Source organism: Lingula anatina, chromosome 1 (genome assembly GCF_051362555.1).
Source record: "Lingula anatina isolate TDL-2025a chromosome 1, LinAna3.0, whole genome shotgun sequence".
Taxonomy (NCBI): Eukaryota; Metazoa; Brachiopoda; class Lingulata; order Lingulida; family Lingulidae; genus Lingula; species Lingula anatina.
The window spans coordinates 9,573,038-9,594,849 of record NC_141767.1 but is presented as its reverse complement, the minus strand read 5'-3'; the positions used below and the strand labels follow the sequence as shown (position 1 = coordinate 9,594,849).

The 21,812-nt window shown below is 33.2% G+C and overlaps 1 protein-coding gene across 8 annotated transcripts in view; it reads right to left on the bottom strand.

Annotated features, from left to right (window-relative positions):
- Positions 1–3,489: 3,489 nt before the first annotated feature.
- The window catches only part of LOC106150648 (otoferlin), a 63,800-nt gene continuing 45,477 nt past the window's right edge, over positions 3,490–21,812 (bottom strand). For 4 of the 8 annotated variants that reach the window (XM_087014711.1, XM_087014701.1, XM_087014724.1 and 1 more), the window contains 18 exons: positions 21,608–21,733; positions 20,967–20,993; positions 14,403–14,456; positions 12,900–13,026; positions 12,469–12,671; positions 12,054–12,158; positions 10,829–10,963; positions 10,244–10,387; positions 9,817–9,944; positions 9,504–9,674; positions 9,074–9,225; positions 8,708–8,850; positions 8,463–8,551; positions 7,962–8,108; positions 7,527–7,717; positions 7,135–7,310; positions 6,486–6,586; positions 3,490–4,192 (listed from right to left, as the gene is read on the bottom strand). In XM_087014711.1, the coding sequence (XP_086870837.1) occupies positions 4,012–4,192; positions 6,486–6,586; positions 7,135–7,310; positions 7,527–7,717; positions 7,962–8,108; positions 8,463–8,551; positions 8,708–8,850; positions 9,074–9,225; positions 9,504–9,674; positions 9,817–9,944; positions 10,244–10,387; positions 10,829–10,963; positions 12,054–12,158; positions 12,469–12,671; positions 12,900–13,026; positions 14,403–14,456; positions 20,967–20,993; positions 21,608–21,733 (2,400 nt within the window). In that variant the 3' untranslated portion in view covers positions 3,490–4,011. Of the gene's footprint in view, positions 4,193–5,736; positions 5,951–6,485; positions 6,587–7,134; positions 7,311–7,526; positions 7,718–7,961; positions 8,109–8,462; positions 8,552–8,707; positions 8,851–9,073; positions 9,226–9,503; positions 9,675–9,816; positions 9,945–10,243; positions 10,388–10,828; positions 10,964–12,053; positions 12,159–12,468; positions 12,672–12,899; positions 13,027–14,402; positions 14,457–20,966; positions 20,994–21,607; positions 21,734–21,812 lie in introns of all 8 variants that reach the window. The other 4 variants (XM_087014702.1, XM_013523573.2, XM_087014736.1 and 1 more) reach the window with 4 other exon arrangements.

Below are 21,812 nucleotides of genomic sequence, written 5' to 3'. Positions count from 1 at the left end.
GCAGCACCGATAACACGATAAGTGGAAAACCATTTTACCTTTTGACTTGAAACTTACAGAACTGATGAATATTCATAATACGCAGGTCAAGTTCGAAAATCAGCATGATCGGGTCACTTTTAGGTAATTTATGCTGTTTTTTCACTTTTTTCAGCATATATGCAGCACCGATAACACGATAAGTGGAAAACCATTTTACCTTTTGACTTGAAACTTACAGAACTGATGAATATTCATAATACGCAGGTCAAGTTCGAAAATCAGCATATTTGGGCCATTTTGAGGGAATTTATGCTGTTTTTTCACTGTTTTCAATATAAATGCAACACTGATAACACAATATAAGAAAAACGGATTGGCCAATTGTAATTATACTCACAGGAGTGGTCAATCTTACTAAAACGCAGGTTGAGTTCGAAAATCAGCATAATCGGGCCATTATTTTAGAAGTTATACTGTTTTTTTCACATTTCCTCAGATTCAATTATTAGGCATGTTAACAGTCTCATTATTTAACTAATAAGATGCCGAAAAGTGTTTGTTTGATATTTCCTGCATTTTTACAACATTGTTAGTTGATTATGTAAAAAACATGGTAAACTTGTTATCATGTATTGTGTAATAAAGTGTCAAAAATGGAAATAAACTCATATCATTGCAGTTTGTCAGATTCAATCATCCACTATGTTCAGAATCTCAGAATGGAGGAAATTGGACATTTAACACTGTTCTATTGATACTTTTCCCATCTCATCAATTTTCTTAGTTGGTCATATAAAAATGGCAGTAAAATGTTTATTTTGTTTTATGTTAAAAAAGTGTTAAAAATGGAAATAAACCCATTTCAGAACAGTGCTGTCTTGTTTACATTTTGGCATTTTCAAGGCGTGACTTTGAAGTTCCATTGGCCTGAAGACCTTTGCTAGTCACATTTTCTGAATATCTTTGATACAAATATTTTATAATTAAAAATTGATGGTCATTAAGCTGTTAAACATTATGTAATATTGCATCAAAATTTGAAGAAACCCCTATTTTGGGCACTGCTTCCATGATGACCATTTAAGGAAAATCATGTCACTTACTGTTCTCAAACTTACAGGAAAGAAACATGGGACTAAAATACAGCTTCAGTAGGCAATGCAGTCTGTTTGGTTTTTTTTTTTTTTTTTTTTTTTTTTTGGGCAGTTAAACAGTTTTTTGTGAAATTTTAATTTTTCACATATTGGCATTTTCAAGGTGTGACTTTAAAGTTCCATGATCTTGAAGACTTTTGCTTGTCACATTTTCTGAATGTCCATGTTACTAATATTTTATTAATAACATTTGATTGTCATTATGCTGTTAAATATTATGTAATGTTGCATCAAAATTTGAAGAAACCCCTATTTTGGGCACTGCTCCTATGATGACCATTTAAGGGAAATCATGTCACTTACTGTTCTCAGACTTACAGGAAAGAAACATGGTACTAAAATATAGCTTCAGTAGGCAATGCAGTCTGTTTGTTAATTTTTCTGGCAATTTAACAGTTTTTTGTGAAAATTTAATTTTTCACTTATTTGCATCTTATTTTCTGTTCTTTGTCTGTACATTTGACAGCTTTGCTGCCTTGTTTAGAACTAGTAGTTCAAAAATTACTTTGGTATTTCTCTCTCACACATTTTCATAAACAATAACATACAATCAAAACATACCCTAAAACAAAGTCTGAAAATCTTCTTTGTGATTTATTTAAGACTCTCAAGTGAAATAACATCAAGGAATGATTTGGACTACAAACATTCATAGTAATTATTACATTTCATACACTTTTTTGGATATCAACAGTAAAAGTGCAAGGAAATTATCACAGTAACATGTATTAAATCAAAACCAGTTCAAAGAATAACGTTGATCTAAGTAAGAAAAGAAAACTGACAGGCGTATTCAAATTGCTAAAATATCCTCTTAACATGTCAACAAAAAATGTCCACTAACAGTCTCTAATAATATCAGAACTAAGACTTAAAATCTAAGTACAACTTAATAAGTTCAGCTTAGAAAAAGCTGCCAAAACTGAGATCAAATGAAAAATAAATAATTCAAACACCAAATATATACACATATTGCACCATCCCCAATTTAAATCAAATTGTTAAAAACTTTTCTAGGGCCTGCATGGCACTCACAAAGTTATCTTAAAATTGGAATTGTCAAAGCTTTATAGCCGAAACTAAATAGTGGTAGCAGAAGCATCAAATATCTTCTGCAATTAGTAGAGCAATTCAATCATATTCCACTCTAAAATGGATGTGGCAAACAATATTCTAATCCAGATATAATCCTAAAATGTATTTCAAAATCATTATTTAGTTTTTTCAATACAACAATGAAGAAAGGTACATAGCTATTTCCATAAATAGAATGTATGTATTATATGAGATGGGAGAAACAAATCTGAACAGCAAATCTGACAAATGTACAGAGAGACAGAAGAGCACTGAAAATTTATACAATAAAAAGATGTAATACCTTCTGTCAAAGTTTTTTAGAAAGTCTACAAAAAATTAAATGCTACAGCAATGTTTTGGTCTGATGATATATTTGTGAAAAGTGCATACATATATTACAAAATTCCATATAAGGGAACAGATATGTTACTTAATTCAATAAGGGAAAACATAGAATGGGTTAAAGCCAACTTCAACAGCTATTTTAAAGCAAGAATTAATGTTTTGCTAGATGGAGGCAAAAGGTCACAACAACACATATTGACTTGAGTAATAAGTCCACATGCAGCCAAGGTTATAATTATGTGTGAAATGACAAAAAGGACCAAAAAGATCTGAGTATTATACTTGACAATTTAAGAATACAGTAATCACTGCAATGCATATGTAAGTAATAGGTGCCCTGGGTTTCCATTTGCATCCACATAACTAAGTACCCTGCCCTTTTGCAACAAAACGGCTTCAAGACTGTGGTTGGACTGATCCGGATTTGGTCCATAGCAAAATCTCACTTGTGGGCATTCTGAAATATGGCTGTGAATTTGGTAACATTAAACCTAGCATGTACCATACATCATGAGGATCCAAAACTGAAGCCTTGTTCACATTGCAGATAGATCAACCCTCATTACTACATACAGCCGTTTAATGCTTTCAGATTATGTTTAACCAATGAGATGGAATAGTCTCCTTTCCATACTAGAAGACAGTGAGAAGTACTCCCTTTCAAATTCCTAACATGTTTTGAGACCATGTAAACCTCATTTGAAATAGAGATGTTGACATTTGTTATGTAGGTTTTTAAACTTTGCATGCAAATAGAACAGTTGTAGGTACAAATGTGTTTAAATCATTTTTGCTTATAGATATTATTTCTGGAATAATCATAATAGATATTATTCTTTAACTAATATGTTGAATTCAAAAAGTCAATAAAAATCAAATAAATAGATAAATACGAAGTATATACCCAAAATACCCATCTTGATTTTTTAAATAAATGTCAATCACTGAGAAAAGATAAAGGTACATTGTAATTATTGTATACAATAAAGAAAGCATAATCCACACTATAGATATCGGAGGGTTTTAACTAATACACATTTTCATTATATTTTTGCATATTACATTTATCAGTTACATTACTTTCATATAAGTATCACTGTCAGGTGTCAGCTAGCAGGTCTAGTACAGTTTTTCACAAAATTGATAAATCTACCAAAAGATAAAGAGATATTCTACTTTTCATCACTCGAAAGAAAATGAACTGTGGCAAAAGATGTCATGTGACAGCAATGGCCTAATTAGCACCATATGTATATTTTAAAATGGTGTCAACTCGGCACAGACTGCTTATTTCTTGCTTATTTCACAGACTGCTTATTTCTGCCCAGATACCAGCAGAGGAGACTTGTGCTGCCACCTAGGCCCTAAAACCAGCATTTTAGTCAACCAGAAGACAGGCAGCTTGGCAATTTTAATGTAAATCTGAAGATGAATCACTGTTAATTGTTTGCATCTAAGCACCAAACATCTTCTTGACTGTATAGCCAGGCATGGCATAAAAGAACAAGACTAGAAGGGCCACTAGTAGCGTGAAGACCAATATTTTTATAATGAGCCACTTGTACGTGTTGCACAGGATATAGCGGATTGACTTGAGTGGGTTCAGAAACCAGATAAAGCTGGTGTCTGGGCGTCTGAAAAACAAAAAAAAAAGTGCTCAGTTTTGTGTGATACCATACCGTGTATAACATTAACAGACATCAAAACTTTTTAAAACAGTATTTACCTTCACTTGTTACTTGTTGACATTCAACTTGTGAGCAGATAAAACTGTCAGTTTTTAACTTTTGAGAAAGTTATTTTCACATTTTCAAATCTGACAGAATTTTGACAAATGTTTTAAAATTTAACGAAATGTGTCTTTTCACATGCTTAAAAAATACAATTCTTTCTGCAAGCTTCAAAGTACAAAGAGATCTACTGTGACGTAATATCCTAGACTTTAATTAGTAGAAAATGCACAGCCATACATCCCACTAACCAAGCTCATCTTATGATTTCATATACTACAATAATCTGAAAGAAACATTTAGTAAGAAAAAGACATATAAGGGAAATCTCCCTTTTTTCATTGCCTGGTAACTGAAAGAAACAAATGAAGAAAATGACTATAATTATTTAATAATCTAAAAATGGGCAAAACAAGGTCAAAAACATGCATAAGAAAAAATAGAATAAAACAATGAACGGCTGAATGAAGTGAAATTCCCTAGATCAATATTCACATCGAGGATCATTAGTGATAGTCAGGAGTCATACACAAAATTAATCAAGATGCTTACATGGTGGGGATAAATATGGAATTTGGTATATAAATAAGAAAGCATAAGTAGGAAATCAAGATAAACTGAAGTATAGTATCAACTACTGTTGAAAAAATTTGTAACAGCATCTGCATTCCTATTAACATATAACCTGCTTTAAAATTAACTAAAATTAAGCCTAAGTGAGATAAAAATTTGGTTGTTAGTGATAAAATAGACAGGGCTGGCACATGCAAATAACATTTAGCAGTATACAGTTGACTTGATACTGTGTGGTCTCAGAATTAAATTGGTGCTTCATTTTTTGAAAGACTGCTTTTGAGACTTTAAACATTATTGCTATGATTTCAACTCCATGAAAATCTTATTTAAATGCTATTTTATGTTTTTCAATAAAATTAATTTAATTTTTTTATTTTTAAACTCAGGCTTGATTTGCACCAATTCAATATCTTAGAATACAAGATAATCATGGCGTTTCAAAACCAAAATTAAAAAAAACAACTTTAAGGTAGGGAAGTGCAATTCAAACCAAGTGCATATCTACACCTTCAAATTCATTCTAATTTATTCAAAAAATAGATCTAAACTTAAACATTTGAAGCTCTGAGCTGAGTAAAAAGTTAGTACAAAGCTGTGGATGGGCTTCACTTTAATAAACATTTTTAACCTAAACATTTTTCATAACATGTATATTTGCAAGATAAGTCTTTTAGGTATTTAAATTCTTTGAAAACAGTTTTACAATTTTGCAATACAAAACGTAAATATTTTGACTTTTGAAGACTAACAGGCTTTCCATGAATGGTTTTACTTTTCCATGTCACTTCTCTACCTTCATAAAAAAAATATCGAAAGATCAATCTTATTTCAAAATCAAGAATTAAAACTGAGGGGTTTGTATACAAAGTTACCTAGAAAGTCACAACAACTACAACTATGTCCAGCTAGGCTCCCATGATCTTCTTGACGGTGTAGCCAGGAGCATTGTAGAAGAAGAGGGCAAGGAACAGGATGAGGAGGACAAGAATGGTGAGTTTTATGATAATCCACTTAAACTGGACACAGACGAGATATTTGAGAGATTTCAGGGGATTCATAAACCACATGAAGGATGTATCAGGGCGGCTAAAATAAAAAAAAAAAAACATCAAAAATAGGTTAGGTTGGAGTACTGGTTTTGAAATATCAAACTGTCCATTGGATAATGGCTATTTTGTTTTAATTTTTGTTGTTATTAGTTAATTTTCAATGTAAGTACCTATCCTTGCTTAATACATTCTACATGTAAAACCACACTAGGAATATTTTCTCTCCAGGCACTGCTGTATGCATTCTTCCACACTGTTGTCTTGTTGGAGCAGGCTATTAAAACAGCCTTGGGTGTACATACAGAAATTTTCACTAATATACCAAAAGAGCAGTATTCTTCATTCAAACTTTAAGCCCTGGTGATATAAGAACATTAAAGAAGAGCAGGTATTGCTGATGGTATCAGTACTAAGCAGTGTTCAAGTTTAAAGACACATTCTTACCTGGAGGTGTGAGTAATAGGCACATTAGTCCATACTCTTATTAAGTAGACCACGGAAAATAATTTCAAAAACAACAATGCCTTAATGAGTAAAATGGCCAACAGAAGAACAATTGGAATGAAACTTACTTTGGTTTTTCTAGAGGATCTGGTTCACTTCTGCCTAGACCAGCTGGATGCTTCTCTGCCTCTTCTGCTGTTATTAGGTGCAACTCAGCTTCTACCTTCCCCTTTGATATGAAAAAAAAATCAATCATGAAGTAGCTAGAGGCAAAAAAGTGTTCAATAGGAGAATAAAAAATTTTAATTCAAAGTGGATATTTTTGTATTATTTGCTCTTTTTTGAAAGGGGGACTGGCATTCATCAAATCTAGTGCATGTATTAAGTGTTGGCCCTTTATATAGCAAAAATCACATTTTTCTAGAAATTTCAACATTTTCCCTTCATCAACAAGGAATACCATGTCCAAAACAAAATCACTATCTGTGTACTGATATAAAATGATTATTGAGTTCAAAGTTTTTTTTTATTTTTGAGCCAATCTTGTAATGGAGATGGAGATAGAGACTGGTAACTTACACTCGTAATAGAACAAATTTGAAATTTAGAGTTTTTAAATAGATTTATAGATTGTAATTTTCTCAACTATTTTAAATATACATATAGGATATCCCTTAGATTAAAAGGGACAACTGCTGAAATTTCCATGAACTTATTTGGCATACAAAGGTCTCATATGCATTGTAAGCCTTTAATTCTTCTACATAACAAACATACTGTTATCTCTAGATCATCATTCTCAGCTGACTTAGCAGTGAATGGCCACCAGCCTTTGACTCTCTTGTGCTTGAAAATAGACATATGAGGGGCATCTGGCTTCAGCATGTCCAGCGTGCACTGTTTGGCAGATTTGGCACCTCGAGGGAAGTGGTTAAGGTCCAAAGTCAGGGAACCTGAATTATACATGATCCATCATGGTTTACAGTTATCTCATGATTCATAACAGACATTTCCTTATTTGCTGTAATTTTATCTTAAGAGCAAAAAAGTTTATGAGTATTTACTAACATGCAATTCTCTACTGCATCTGGCTTTTATGCTTGGAATTATCAGTGATGTGTAGACTGACAACATTAAGTGTATGGTATAATACAATTATTTCCACTTACCTAAGAAATCATCAGCAGAAAAATGATCAGCATCCCACACTTGCAGTTCTAGCCGTGCTGGGATCTTTGTCTCCGTCTCATCCCAGGAGAACATGGTTTCTTTACGAGATATCACAATCTTCTCCTCAGCCATCAAGTAATCAAATGGGAAGATGAACCTCCAGTTAAAGTTGCCCTCTCCTGTCAGAGATCTGGGAAAATACATCACTGATAATTACATCTAATATCTTAGCTCTTTATAACCTATTTTACTCGTTTCAGTTGTTGAAAAAACATAATCGCAATTTCACAGTATTGAAAAACCTTATATTAAATCATTAAATAAAATTATTAAAAGATATTACTTTCTTTTATGTGTAAGCATTTTATATGTAAATGTTAAAAAAAAAAATTTTTAATGATATTAAAAACATAAATTCAAGACTCAAATATTACCTGTAATGTATATCTGTAGACTGGTTGTCATCTGGTCCCTTGAACCAGCCTTTTACATAGATGTCACTCATCTTCTCCCCAGTGAAAAAATCATCATCTTCCATGACAACTTCATCTGTGTTCCAAATTATGCAGCGTAATTCATAACTGAAATAAAACAATGTCAGTGAAAAAATCATTTCATCATAACTTACAAAGAGACATTCCCTTAAATAAATCGCTTAAATAATCAAATAATTTAAGCGAAAGCAAAATCAATTTTGCTGGGCAGGAGGTTGGGGGGGGGGGGCTGAATGAACCACCTTTTTTTGCCAGGAACAGCTTTGCTAAATCAAATTTATCTACATTCTATGCCATTTTTAAAGTTGGGTCAGAATCAGACTACTCTTTCAGAAAAAAGACCCCTCCCTTTCAAATTGATGGTTACAAGCATGGCTAACACTAAAATGAATATCATGAAACCTAAAAGACATACAACCGGTTCATGATACACAGGTTTACCTTTTTGGTTTCCTAGGTGACACATCAACAGGTGGACCAGGCGCAGGCATGTCCATGGGAAACAGATCCACCCATAATTCTATTTTACCCTTCAAAAAAAATCAATATTTAAAAACAATGTATACATTGCTTATACTTCTACAACTACTAATAGTTGGCTGATTTGTATGTCAGTTGGCTAATGGTAGACTTCTGCATGAATGGATTATCATTTTACATAAATACTCCTATCATTATCCCCATACCTGTTCAATTCCTGGTTTCTCAGGGTTAAACAGCGCCCTGGTTTCCACATGTTCTGGTACCAGCTTACAACCAGATGGTATCTCCTCCCAGTGGTGGAGCACTGCCAGGGCCAGGTGTTCATCTACATTTTTGTTCTTCTTTCCTGTTGATTTTTCATTTTAAACATAAAATGACCATATTTAAGTTCATAAAAGAAATAAATGAAAGTTAAATTTAAAATAAAAATGTGGCTGCAATTGCTTTAGACAGATTCTGAAAAGGCATTTGCATAGTAAGTCCCTTGCATGTTAAACAGACCTTTAACTGAAATTCCATTTATCTTAATGTTTCTTAAGCAAGAAGATAAACTTTGATTTCACACTTACCTGCATCTACATCTGGTGGTACACTGAATACTCTGTTGGCCACCTTTACCTTGCCATACGTGTAGTGAGGACCATCTACTTTGTTGTCCTTGCATAGTTTAGCCAGGATCTGGGTGGGTTTCATAGAGTCACGCCAAGCATTGTACCCTTCTCTGAAATACAAATCAATATGTGCTGAATAACACTGTTAGTCACATTAATTATGGGCATAAAAACACAACAGTGGTGCCTTAATAACTGACAAACTTAGTCTTTTCTAAAAAAAAAACATTGAAATTGGAGAATTAATTTCAACTTGTGCAATGTAAGTGTTTATGAGACAATTCTAGGAAAAATAGCCTTTTGCATGATCACATGAGTATATCATATTAAGCAATAAGAGATATACAAAATAGCACATTCAGGGCACTTGATGCCAATATGTACTCACACTTCATATGTTTTGTGAAGTCCAACAGTGGCCCTGTGCCTGCTGTAATAGCGGTTCTCCAGATCTATTTTGGTTTCTCCAATCAGATCATCTGCTCCAACCAAATCCCAGTCATAGACTTGTACAGTGAGAATAGATTCCATTGGAAATGTGGCCTCAATATCAAATCCCCTGAAATATAATTTAACATATAATCAATTAGTTATTACGTATAGACCTGTCATAATTTTTTTAGAAAGCAAAATGATCATTTCACTATGCTGTAATATCATTTTAGTTATCTACTCCTACAATGCAGAAACCTGTTGCTTACTTCCCAAACACTGGATTCAGCTGTTTGGAGACATAGTGTTCTTTGTCATTGATAACTGTTTTTCCACATCTGATAAGCAAGTATGGATCAGCTTTCCCATTGATGTCCATTGGATGCAAATCTGTTGCCTAAAATATGAAATGTATTCATAATGGAGTTAGAAACTGGTGAATTTCACTCATTTCACTCATTACAATAAAAATTAGAATTTTTAAGAACCAAAAATGAATTTCTAGGAATTAAGGCAAATTGTTGAAATTTCAAGAAAAATTTTTGCTGTGTTAAGTTTGTACACATTTGAATGTTTCAAATTTGGACTGAATCCTTGCATTTAACTTTCACGACAATTCCATAAAATAATACTGTAATACCAGAGGAGTATTTTTGCTTATACTTCAATCCATATCAGGTCTTCCCAGTGACTCACCTTGACAACATACACCCTGATCCTGACATGTATGGGATCATTACTGGGAACACCTTGGAATAATCCTAGGGAGGGATCACCTCCATTAAAGGTACTATCTTCTATATCTGGAGGAAGGGGTATCTTGTAGATCTTCAGTGAACCCTGAAGACAAAATTGGGGTTAAATGAACTGACTGCAATTGACCTTTTATGACCATTTCATAATTCCACCAACTGGCATTGTTGCCCATTCTACTTGCAATTAACAACTATTAATAACTACTATTGGTGAATTTCAAAATATGCAAACACTGAGAGATACTGACAATCGATATTTACTTTACCCCACTATACTTTATTTTGATACAAAATAAATACAAGTGCTTATGTACATTTTTAATATATGCAAATAAAAAGCCTGTGTTTAGCGTGGTAAACTTTTTCCTGAATTTCGATTTTCATTAAAACAAGAGTTTCTCAAAGGATATTTCCAATGCGATTCCACAAGAAACAAAAAGAGGGTCAATTTCTACACTATTAATTACTACTCTGCCATCTGATGGCCACAGTTCTACAGTTTATCCTCATTGCTCCATGCACCTACCTTAAAGGTGCCAACCACCCTGCTCTCATCATCAGCATCATCCCCAGTCTTCTTGCCTCTGTACAGCTCAAAGGTGTGGAGCCAGTCAGTAAAGCCACTGAACTGGGGAACAGCTTCCAGCTCACATGGATAAATCTGAATTTAGTTAAATACATCTTATAGCTATTATGAATCATTTTAGATTGATGACTTTCAGTGTCCTTGTTAAACACTTTATAACATTCAGAATATACCAGTTCTTCAGATAGTATTACCTTTTATCATGCAGTGTATTGATATTAAAACAACATAGACAAATGGCAAAACTTAAAACATATATCATAATAACAACAATATTTCTGAGTCAAAGCATTTTTGCTTCAAATATCTAAATATTACAAAACCATACATTTTGTATAATTTAGTACTTTTCAAAATTTCACACCAAATAAAAAATGCCACATTTCAATGAGTTAGCATTTTCAATGTTAACAAACATTGTAAGCATTTGTAAGCATTATATAACCAACTTTTCTCAACGCTGCTTTTACAGTTTTTTACTCTTTGCACTATGTACCACTTCTTTGACTTGTGGACACCTTATTTGCAAAACATGTGCTCTAACCAGGCTACCCTGGGGACTAATGAGCTAAAGTGCCATTACCAGAGATCATAAATTATAAACACTTTCAACAACAGCCTTACAGCCTAGGTACCCTATACCACTTACCAGACAACTCCTTCACCCCAGAAAAATATGAACACAATACACAATTTTTCCATAGATAGACCAATTACTACATATACAGAAATTACAGAAGCTTTCAGTGATTTTTTCCATGAAATAGAATGGCATTTTTGACCACCAATAGACTATATGCTACAAGTATGATGTCAAAATCTGTACACCAATCAAAGTGATATCCCTTTCATATGTCATATTATTTATAAGGGCAGATTAAATCTTGTCTGATATATATGTTTCAAATGACTTCATATTGTTTACTATTTTACACCAGTCTTCAATTTCCAACCACCTTGAGAATCACATAGCAAGTATACAACCAAATGTACATTGATTTAAGTGTGAAAGCTCTGCTATCAAGCTACCGCAGTGCAGTGTGTAGATTAATTATATCAAAGTTGAAAAAGCCCAAATCATTCATCAATCATTTCACCATCAATCATTTGAAAAATAAATCAGTTTTCCCAAACCCAAGCCAAATCTCACACCATGTATCATTACCACAATTTTTTGTATTTTAGCCAGCCGTTTGGCACGGTCTGACTCAAAATCATCTCCTTCAAGGTCACTGTCACTGTCCCTATTAAATGCTTTGTTTATAAAACCCTGAATTGAGAATTGGGGCAATATAAATAAACATTATTTGTCCAAAATGTAAATGGTTAAGTATTTACAATATACAGTATTACTATGTATGTCAATAGATAATGAGAGAAATATTTCAAAAAGGAACATACAAATTGACTAAATGTATACTCACTGGGCACTAGAGCAAAAATAAACAAAAAATATAAAGGTTATATGTATATTGAAAAAGAGCATACATATATTAGTTATATGTATACTCTTTTTCAATATGCCTATAACAACAAACTGATGAACTAATAAAGCATACAATGATAACAGTGAACCTTACCTTGAGCTGGGCAGTGGAAGGTGCATATTTTGATTTTTTCCTCTGTGTTTTTGGTGACAGTTTATCTGTTAAAGTCACCGCCTTTACAGCTCCTTTGAAAGTAGTTAGCTTGGATTTTTCCTTGTCACTGCCAGCTTGCTCTTTCTCTATTTTGTGCAATTCCTTCTCCATTTTTTTGGCTTCTTTTGCATTATAGCCAGGATCTGTAACATTCATATTTCATAACTTTCATAAAAATAAAACACAAAATAAAAATATCTGCTTGATTAAAACCTATAAACTGAAAAGCATTCTTTTAATTTCAATAAAAATGCACCGTGCAAAAGGTAAGCGAAATTTAAGTTGTTTTATGTAGTCCAGATAGATAGACAACTTTTTTGTGGCCTTGGCACTGACCTAAAAGGTCAAAGTTATTTGCAAGTGTCCTTTACCTTCAGCATTTCCATTGGGTATGGCACCATATCCCCCAGCATTTGTGTCTGATATAACATTCTCTTGTTGAGCTCCAACACCACCAACTAACCCAAACCTCCCTCTCTTTCTTTGTTTTTCATGTTCCTGAAAGAAAAAAATCATTAATATATAAATCAGGCACTGAAACATTGTATGTATGTATATATATATGCAGCGCCTGTCTCATTATAGTTTATATTGTTTTATGGCAATGGAATGAGTGTTTTGGGCCATTTTTATCATTATCCTGAATAATCATTGGTTTCATGAAAAAATTACCACATACTGTACCTGGAAAGAAAATTGAGTATTTCTTGTATAGTTAATTCAAAGAATGTATTCACACTGACAATTACGTGTAAGGATCAAATGCAATGATCCAAAATACATTTCACATAGATAGTTAGTAGTTACATCAGATTAAGGCATATTTATGATAACTGATATATATATGTACCAATAAATTTTGCAATCAGAGGAGAAAAAAAAAAAATATATATATATATATATATATATATATATATATATTCATTCTCCTCATGTTACAATTGTCAACCACACTTCATTGAAATAACATGCCAGGTTACAGAAATAGAAAATTCTGTTAGTTGACAGAAAAAAAGTTAGCAGATTTCATTTCAATAGCAATGCTACAATTCCTGTGTTGTAAAAAGGATGTTTCCATGCAAAGATCACCAGAGCTTCATGCCATATATAATGTCATGACCAGTCATGTTATGTAATGCCTTGTCATGCCCTGTGTCATGCTGTATATCAGTATATCCACTTGACAGAATTTTTTATTTTACAATACCCAGTAATTCTTCACGTCATATTATTTATAGAAGCAAACTCTGGTATACTGGTAGCTGTTGTCCAATAGAAAATAAAAATAGAAAAGGAACTGTACATAATGATATTTCGTGTAATTCCAAGAAGATTGCTTATTCCCTAAAGTATAATTCATATATCACTATGTAAAGGTCCACAGCTATATATTAGGTGACTGGTTTATACAATTGAAGCATGGTATCAGGCAAAACACTTTTCATAAAAGCAACCTCATCTTTTGCAATTAATAAAAGTGTAACATACTTTTTAACAATTAGACAGCCGAAAGATCTAAATCAATGTGTGAATATACATTGTAACATGCTCTGTGTTTTTCTTTCATAGGTTTCATTTTTACTATTGATTATTTATACTACAATGTTTGGCATAACATTTTTCTTAAGCTGTATTTTTAAAATTACAAGGTTAAATCTAGTTTGTCTACTACTAATCAGAAATTTAATAACCATTATTACCCAAAAAAGATATATTAATCATACTTTGAACTGAAATTTGAACTGTTTTACAACAAACCACTTTATTATAACCAAAGGAATAAGCTGACTTTTCTGAAAAATAAAATGTCATGAAACAAAAATAAATCCAAAAAATGCAGGCAGAACAATGATCCTTGGGTAAGCATTGGGTACCTTCACTTCTGCATCCCTGTCATCATCATTCCTTTCAATTTCCATTTCCATTTCCTAAAAATTAAAAAATACCTTCCAAGCTCACTTATGAGTCATCTAGACCTTATTCTACTAGGAAAAAACACCAAAAGAACCATTTGTATCCATCTAGCCATATTGTCAGTTAAGTCAAGGCAGTGAGAAAAATGTCCATATATTCACATCAATTTTTAAAAATCTAATTTCAAAATTCTAATTTCCATCAAGATTACTATGATAAAAATAACATGTTAAAACACATACATCCAAACAACATTACAGCAAAAGCTCTGATCAACATTTCTCTTGAAATCCTTTTTAAAACATTTTCATGTCTTTTAACCTAAAAAAGAACATCCCCTTTTAGTCCCTTACCTACACTGGTCTATCGTTTCATTGTGTGAAAAGCTCCAGTGGCCAGACAATTTTCACGGTGCCATGAAGATAAACAGTTAAAAAATACCCACAATAAATTCGGCAACCGTAGGATGCGCCAACATATAGATAATTGCGATGGTATTTATGCCGAAATATCAAAATGAATAGCCCTGCCGTTCCAATCGGCAATCCTCGACTGTCGAGTGCGGAGACATCCGAGTAGTTCCAAGTGCTGCCGTTCTACCCTTTAAACCAATCAAAGCAACGGAAAGGGGTCACGTGATCACTTGACCTACATCTCATCGATGTAAACAATGAATTTCCATGCGAAGCTTGCACATTTAATAGATGATTCCCATGCGTTGTTTCAATAAAAAAAATAAGTCCTAGGTTTTTAAAATCGATGTCAATATCGAGAGAAAGATTTAAATAGTTGGAGAATACGTGTATTTTAGGTGTATTTATATAATTGGCTAAATGATGACGTGAATTCACGGTTAAAAGGTATGTAGTATAGCCCGTACACTGTGCATTGTACCACTTCTACAATCGCACACAGGTCACACTATTACCCAATATAGTGATGATATAATCACTTGCATGTATGTTCAGTAATGTTACATTGAATGCATTTTAAATTCTCAGGTGTGTTAAAGCGCATATAATCACTTAAAATTATTTGACTCAATATTTTACACTGATAAATAGTACAAACTAGGTATTCATGTGGGCTGTCTGTTTATGAAGCTGGCAAGTGCTCAAAAAATTATTTCAAAAATATGTAAGTGCTTCACTAGGTAGAATAATTGAGTTTTTTATGTTCAAGTTTATCTTTAAATTGCAGAGGTACAATTTTTAAAGAAGTTTGATTATTGCAATTAATTGCAGCATTGTCTAGTAACAACAGCATATTAAAAGAAATAACAGCTCACATTTAACAAGGCTTTTATGATATATATATAATATATTTTTTCCAACTTAATTATTTAAACTGTGAAATTATAACTTTCTACATTTCTTGTGCATATCTGAACAAGGCAGCAAAGCTGTCAAATGTACAGACAAAAAGCAGGAAATAACAAAATAGGCTACTGTCAATTCTGATGTAAAAGTACATTATGTTAAACTGCAAATTCAACATCAAATTTTAATTATGCTCAACAGGTAATACCAATGTAAGTAAAATGTGTAACAAGCATAAGGCTTCAGGCCCATGGGAGTTCAAGTTCACACTTTGAAAATGTAAAACTTCCAGAAAAAGAAGTCAATTAGACTGCTTTTCCAACTCGAGCTGCATTTTAGTCCTGTTTCTTTTTTAAAAGTTTGACAATCATAAGTAATATGGTTTTCCCATGATGGTCATCATGGCAGCAATACCCAAAATTGTGTTTTCTTCTATTTTGATGCAATATTTCATAATGCTTTACAGCATAAAGACCATCATTTTTAAATAATAAAATATACGTATCGTGGATTTTCAGAAAATGTGACTAGCATGGGTCTTCAAGCCCAAGGTGGTTCTAAGTCACACCTTGAAATTGCCAATGTGTGAAAAATTAAATTTTCACAAAAAACTGATTAACTGCCAGAAAAATTTACCAAATAGACTGCACTGCCTAATGAAACTGTATTTTAGTCCCATGTTTCTTTCTTGTAAGTTTGAGAACAGTAAGTGACATAGTTTTCCTTAAATGGTCATCATGGGAACAGTGCCCAAAATAGGGGTTTCTTCAAATTTTGATGCAATATTACATAATGTTTAACAGGATAATAACCATCAATTTTTAATAATAAAATATTAGTATCATGGATATTCAGAAAATGTGACTAGCAAAGGTCTTCAGGCCCATGGAACTTCAAAGTCACAACTTGAAAATGCCAAAATGTAGACAAGACAGTACTGTCCTGCAATGCATTTTTTTCCATTTTTAACAATTTTTTAACATATAACAAAATTAACACTTTACTGCCATTTTTATATGATCAACTAAGAAAGTTGATGAGATGTGAAAAATATCAATAGAACAGTGTCAAATGTCCAATTTCCTCCATTCTGAGTTTCTGAACATAATGAATGATTGAATCTTACAAACTGCAATAATATGAGTTTATTTCCATTTTTGACACTTTATTACACAATACACGATAACAAGTTTACCATCATTTTTACATAATCAACTAATAATGTTGTAAAGATGCAGGAAATGTCAAACAAACACTTTTACGTATCTTATTAATTAAATAATGAGACTGTTTACATGCCTAAGAATTGAATCTGAAGAAATGTGAAAAAACAGCATAACTTATAAAATAATGGCCCGATTATGCTGATTTTCAAACTTGACCTGCGTTTTAGTAAGTTTGATTACTCCTGTGAGTTTAATGACAACAGGCCTATCAGTTTTCTTTGAAATGTGTTAACAGTGTTGCATATATGCTGAAAAGTGAAAAAACAGCATAACTACTAAAATGGTGGCCCGATCATGCCGATTTTCGAACTTGACCTGCGTTTTAGTAAGATTGATTACTCCTGTGAGTTTCATGACAACAGGCCTATCGGTTTTCTTTGAAATGTGTTAACAGTGTTGCATATATGCTGAAAAGTGAAAAAACAGCATAAATTCTACAATAATGGCCCGATCATGCTGATTTTCGAACTTGACCTGCGTTTTATGAATATTCATCACCTCTGTAAATATAAAGCCAAAAAGTAAAACTGTCTTCCACTTATGGTGTTAACGCTGAAAGTGCACGGCGACGGCGACATCGACGGCGACATGAACGGCGACGACAGACGCAGGTGATGGCAATATGTACAGACACATCTGTGTCTGTACATAAAAAGATTAATAAAATGCCATTCGAACAGGTACACTTAAAATTTTGCAAATGGATTTTAGGTCTAAGAAAGCAGGCTAGCAATACCATTTTTTTAGAGCTGAGCTTGGCAGTTACCCTATTATTTCAACTATAACTAAACCTGTCTAAAGATTAGTCTTAGACTGGAACAACTACTAGTAGATAATAGAACTGTAAATCAGGTGCACAGTCTTGAGCAAGATACAAAGGGAAACACATGGACAGAATCTATCCGAAGATAACAACCCACCAAAGAAATTATATCAAATAGAAAACCTTTTGGAAATATTGAACATAAAAATCGAAAAACACTTCTGGCAGGAATTAAATAGCTCAATCTCAAACAAATTAAGGACATACAAAACAATAAAAAAATATTATGAATGTGAAAATTACATCAAAATGAGTGTCTCCCCATTAAATATCAAAACACTTGCAAAAATTAGACTAAGTGACCAACTAAGTGACTAACTTTTTTTTCTACAAATAATGCAGATAGCTGGCAGCACTGGTGACTTTGATATACCAAACCCTGAGACTGATCTCAATTTCTTGGGAGATGGACCTTGTATTTTGGGAAGAGTACAACTGGTTGATGGTTCTGTAAAAGAAGCAAAATAACATTTTACTTTTCATACCATATATATTAGTGCATTATAATGTGCAGATACTGACTACTACAGAAACAACTTTAACGTTGGATAAATATTCAAGTGGGTGTAACAAAGATATGTAAAAATAGTAATGTGCTCAAAATTCAGTTATAAAAACAGTTGCCCTGTATAAATAAAAAGACAACATAGAATACATATTTCAAATAAAAACATCTGGATACCTGGATACACAAATGATTTAGCAAATACAGAGCAGACCGCAAATCCTTGATTGTTGCAAGTGCAATTGTATATACAATCACTATGATTTAACTATAAAATAAATGAATAATAATGAAATAAGATAAGACAGTCGCATGTGAGTTTATCACATGATTGACACCAAGTGATATTGACAACTATAATTACATATATCCTCATGATTCAAAGGGCATAGGGTAGGTATAGGATTCAATGTATTAGTGGCTCAGCATGTTCCTTTTATGAGGAACTAAGCTGTAACAAACTATAGGCAAATGAGACCCACTGTTTAATATTTGTTGCAACTAAGACAAATTAATCAAGCTTAAAGATCTAATAATTAATAGGGAGCCCACTAGCATTCTGCTGCCCAGATTAATATCAGATGCCTTGAATAAAAGTGACTCTTCTCTTTAAACTGAACTATATCTACCAGTCACCCTACTCATTATCATTATTCCTTAATTGATACTGTTTGTCAACGTATTTCTTTATTGATACTATTTATGTATACCTTTACTGATTCTATTCATAAGGGAAAGTTACAAGGATTATTCCTAACAGTCCTAATTAAATTAATCACATTGCAGCTTGTTCTGTGAAAAGCTATCCTACTTTTTCTGGCTCACAAGATACAGTAAATATTCCCTAAAATACATTCTCATTGAAGTTGGGCTTAGCCTATACATATTTATATTCACTAATGGTTGCACATGTGCAGCAATGTATTGGGGGGGAGGAACACTCCACAAATAACATAAAAGATTCTACCATGATACTTAAGCCTCTGTCTCATAAAATCCCACCATAACATTTGTTTGTATATCTTGTTGTGTGAAGCCTTACATTATTTTGTGTAAATGCAATGCTAATTATGATAAATATGGATGAACTAATAATGAGATGTTAATCATGGCAAGAACATACAGCTAGCTTAGGCTGTATTCCCAGAGCTTTTAGATTGATCTGTCCCCGCGGGGAGTCTAACTAGATTACTGTCAGATAATCCGGCTTAAATGTCCGTCCCGCCTACTACAAGCTGTAAGGGGGTATTTAACTTTCGTGTCCGCCCCACTGACAGCTGTTTAGCGTGAACCCCTAAAGTAGATCTATCTAATCTCTGGAAATGGGGTCTTATTCAACAGAGAGGAGTTGTTTCATATCTTAAAACCTTTAAGTATTTACAAATAAAATAATAATAACACTAATAAACTTTTTTATCATTTTCTTATTTTCTTTCTTTCATATCACTTTTATCAGTCACATATTGATATGTAACATCAGCCACTTACAATGTAAACATCACACGATCGGGGCTGACTTAAAAACAAATTACAATATGTTGACATACCTTCTTCAGCAGGACTGCCTTGTTTCTCAGCTTTCTCATACTTCTTTGCCGCCTGAGATAGCCCCTTCTTGTTAATTAGCTTTCTGTAGCAAGAAAAGTGACATCGTGGTTTGGCTTCCAAATCGTCGAATCCTTATCTAAATCCGTACTGTACGGATCCACTGAACAGCAGCGGCTTCTCTGCTGCCAAATTTCAGCCATTGTTTCGCTGCGACTCTAAAAGTTTCCCAGCGAACACGTGTGATGGTATCTAGAGTCTCTTAATTAGCTACCTTCTTCTATGTGCATGCAACACGAAAGATGAGAATTTGGCGAAGATTTCGCGTCTCCCTCCTCAGACTCTTCATTACAGCCGACCATGCTGCTTTGTTTACATGGCATGGCCTGGTGGGAAGGTGACGTGACCCCCTTTCCGTTGCTTTGATTGGTTAATCTGATCTGAATCTGATTAAAAGGCTCGAACGGCGGGGCTATTCATTTTGATGTTTCGGCATAAATACTACCGCAATTATCTATATGTTGCCGCACCTCTCGGTTGCCGAATTTATTGTGGATATTCTTTTACTGTTTATCTTAATGCACCGTGAAAATTGTTTGGCCACATCACATATTGAAGGAAAGAGCTTTTCTAAACGCTTTTATGCATATCAGGTGGGGGACTATTTCTGTCACTGCTCATTTCCTGTCAAACTAGATTTTGATGTTGAAACATTTCAACTATTCATGTAGGGATATATAAGCAAGGTTGGGTAACTCAGTATATACTAAACCCCAAGGCCTTTAAATGCTGTAATATTGCATCCATGACCCAAAATCTAAAAAACAACAAAACACTAATAATAATATTACAGAATGTTATGAAGAAAATGTTATGAAGAAAAGTATTATCTCTAACCCAATTGTAAAGATCTCCTTCAGGAAATAAAGTATTAATTACATGCAGTTTGTAAAGAACTTTAAATCAACAGCAAATGTAACAAAAAAAGTAACTTTTATTTTCATATAAAAAGAACAGCTAGTAGCTAGACCATTTGAACCAAATAGGAGATTTTCTGACTGAAATTCAGAAAGCTTAGCATGCATGTATCCCTGTCTGCAAAATACCTGATCGTCCTCTTGTCTGCCAAAACCCTAAGTGATTACATTGCAACTGTTAGCATAATGTGAATGCATAGTGCTAATACAACAGCTATACACAAAAGTTAAAAAATATGATACATTTCATACTAAACAGAGTGCAGTACTGTACTTACTGTACTGTACTGTACTGTACTTTTTTTTTTTTGCTTTTTAAACTGCTAAACATGCATTTAGCAAAAATGCTTGTTATTTGAACATATAGTTATGAAAATAGTCTGGCAGGTGCAATAAGTGAAGTTGTGGCTACACTGATTGAAGAAAGTACAGTACACACTGTACACCAAAAATAGTTCAACTAAAAATCATCTTTATTGCAATATTATAACAGTTTACTATGTTATGTAACAAAAAATGTACTGACACATACAGTGGTAATATATTTCATACGGACTATATAAATTTCTTCTCTTAAAGTTCTCATTAAGCTGTCATCAAAGACAAACAAAACTGGGTCCTATTTCTAAAAAAAATTGTTCAGTTTTGTTCACAATATGATCTGTGGACAACTGCCAGTCATAAATGTGACAAACTGGGCCTGCCCACCTTCTTTCAGCAGTGCTGCCATCTAGCTATCAAAGAAAATATTAAATGAATTTTGTGTTTACCATTATCATCATCTCCACTGAGGCAAAGTACTTGCTCCACCAGTCTAATGTGTCTGTATCCAGGTCATCCTCGTCAGCAGTGCTGCCCTTCCTTTTCTTGTTCTCCTCAGTCTTGTCTGCTTTTCCCTGACAAAATGTATCATACATGCAAATTATTTTAAAAATCTGATTTTGACAGCAGGGACAGGAACTACCAGTATATTGG